Genomic DNA, 2,460 nt, shown 5'->3' on the forward strand with positions numbered 1-2,460 from the left:
AGTTTTGTGATCTTAAGATCGTAGTCAAATGATGGTGGTCCAAGGACCAAAGTTAGACAATGGTGGTCCGAGGATTATAATTGAGCGATGGTTATCGAAAGGCTATAACATGAGATGGTAGCCGAGGGACAGTTGTCATGACACAATGGTTCAAGAGTCGTAGTTGGGTGATTGTGGTCCTATGATTATAATTAAGTGATGATGATCGAAAGGCTATAATATGCGATGGTAGTCGAGGGACAGTTGTCATGACACAATGGTTCAAGGGTCGTAGTCGGGTATAGTTTGCGACGATGGTCTTTGGATCATAGTCGATTTGTTTCACAATGGTGGCTAAAGGATCCTAGTGATTGGCCAATGAAGGCTCGATGGTGATGGTCGGGCAGCTGTTCAATGGTGGTGCCTTAAGATTCTTAGAGCCTCAGAGCACATTTGAACCTCAAGCCATAGTTCAAGCTCTAGCTCCAACCTTCTCCTCCCTTTCATATAGAGAATGATGATCAATTTATAGATTTCTGAGAGCGATATGCCCATATAAATAAAGTCATAATCTGAAATACACCTTCAGATGACCCATATTAATTCCATAAATCATATATAAAATATTCATTCATTATTTAAATATCTTAATGATGTCAGATTTAAGAAATCTCGGGCTCATTGGATTTGTCTTCTTGAGATGTTCGAATCATTTATAAGCATGTCAAATTTGGATATCATTTGGTCATCCCATTCAAGTATTGAAATATTTAGGTACCCTTTAGTCATTTTATTTGTGCTAGATTAAACTTTTTTTAGTGCCGTTAGCTTCATCTAGTCGAAACATTCAATTCAATTATAAATTTGTTGAAATCAAAGTTTAAATGATCATAAATTTAATTTCAAAACTTCTCAATTTAAAAATATGCATCTAGAATCCTGTCTGATAAAGATAATTTTTGGCGATCAATATAAAAGCATAGAAATTCGATTAAAAAAATTTTGCATTAAATTTTAAAAATTTAAGCTGCAAAATTAGTGCTCACCATATAAAATTTCATCCTATAGTAATTATTTCCCATTCAAACTTAATATTGATAGCTAATATTCCAAACGTAAACTACACTCATAAGGCAGAGGCCGATGTCACACTATCACTCTCAATCGCCGGCGTCGTCCTCGTCGCCGGTGCCGCCGGCAGTTTACTCCCTCCCACCCACACACTATCCAAAACCTCCCCTTCCTCTCCCCTCCTCTCCATCTCCTCCATCCTCCTCTTCCTCACCCTACCCACGCCCAACCCCACCATCCCCACTGACCAACACACAATTCCCATCCACATCCACACCCACCACATCCTACCCTTCCCCTTCCCCTTCCCCTTCCCTTTCCCCTCCTCCACCGCCACCGCCACCGAGAAACGCCCCGTCCCACTCACCACACACCTCATCCCTTTCCCCGCCGCCCCGCCGACCTGCGCCAACCCTCTCGACCTGAACCTCATACATCGCGCCGCCGGCCCCGACAACTCATCCACCGACGGAAACACAATCGTTATCGGATCACGCATGGGCCGTAGACTAACCTCTCTAATGCTACCGAGCATGCTCACATTCGACGCATCGTAGGCAAGGCATGAGATAACCGGGGCAACAAGAATGTGGCCGGGAACGGAGAAGAAGGATGAAGATAGGTTGCCGAGGTCATAAAAGACGAGGACCGTTCGCCTTACATGGGGAGAGGTGACAATGCCCGGCGGCAGGTGGAAGTATCCGAGGTTCGTGCGGCGGAGCCATAAGTCGGCGCCGCGGAGACGGAGGGCAATGGCGGTGATGGAGGAGAGGTTGGAAGGGAGGTGGAGGTGGTAAGGGTGGTTGGAGTGGTGGTGTGGGAGATGGAGGAACGCAAGGCTTTGAATGAGGCTTTCTATGGATGAGAAGTTGCTGGTTGCGTGTAGGGAGGTGGCGAGGGTGAAGAAGAGGAGGAGAGAAAGGCTTGAAGAGGAGAGGAAGTGGGCAGAATTCATGAGGTGGTTTTCTTCGTGAAAGTGGAGAATAAAAGAAAGAAAGAAAGAAAGAGAGGAGGAAAGCTGGAAAAGTGGAGGTGAAGGGTGAGGAATTTGTGGCGGGAATGTGGTAACTGATTGTCAAACATGAGTGGAGTTGTTGGATCTGGCTATGCCTAGAGAGATTATTACATGCGGGGTCGGAGAATCATTTGGATTCTGTGACGGTATACGATAAATACATAGTTATATATTTTTGCTATGTATTTACTGTGTACACTCACAAATTTCATATGGTTCTCTTGTCTGGACTCCGCAAATAATAATTTCTCCTACGACTGACTTGTTTCAGTTGTGGATTCGATCAAGAATGCACTCTATTTAGTCTGTTGGTTGAGAGATTTTGCTAATAACTAAAATGTATTGAACTTGAGTTTTGCGTACGTAATTTATGTGTGAGTTTGTCTTAATTGATC

The 2,460-nt window shown here is 43.9% G+C and overlaps 1 protein-coding gene across 1 annotated transcript; it reads right to left on the minus strand.

The window, feature by feature from the left end:
- Nucleotides 1–1,105: 1,105 nt before the first annotated feature.
- On the minus strand, nucleotides 1,106–2,005 carry LOC110104945. Its single transcript, XM_020834257.1, has one exon. It carries the CDS (start codon nucleotides 2,003–2,005, stop codon nucleotides 1,106–1,108), a length of 900 nt encoding a protein of 299 aa, XP_020689916.1.
- Between the last annotated feature and the right edge of the window lie 455 nt (nucleotides 2,006–2,460).

Source organism: Dendrobium catenatum, unplaced genomic scaffold (assembly GCF_001605985.2).
Source record: "Dendrobium catenatum unplaced genomic scaffold, ASM160598v2 fragScaff_scaffold_113, whole genome shotgun sequence".
Classification (NCBI taxonomy): Eukaryota; Viridiplantae; Streptophyta; class Magnoliopsida; order Asparagales; family Orchidaceae; genus Dendrobium; species Dendrobium catenatum.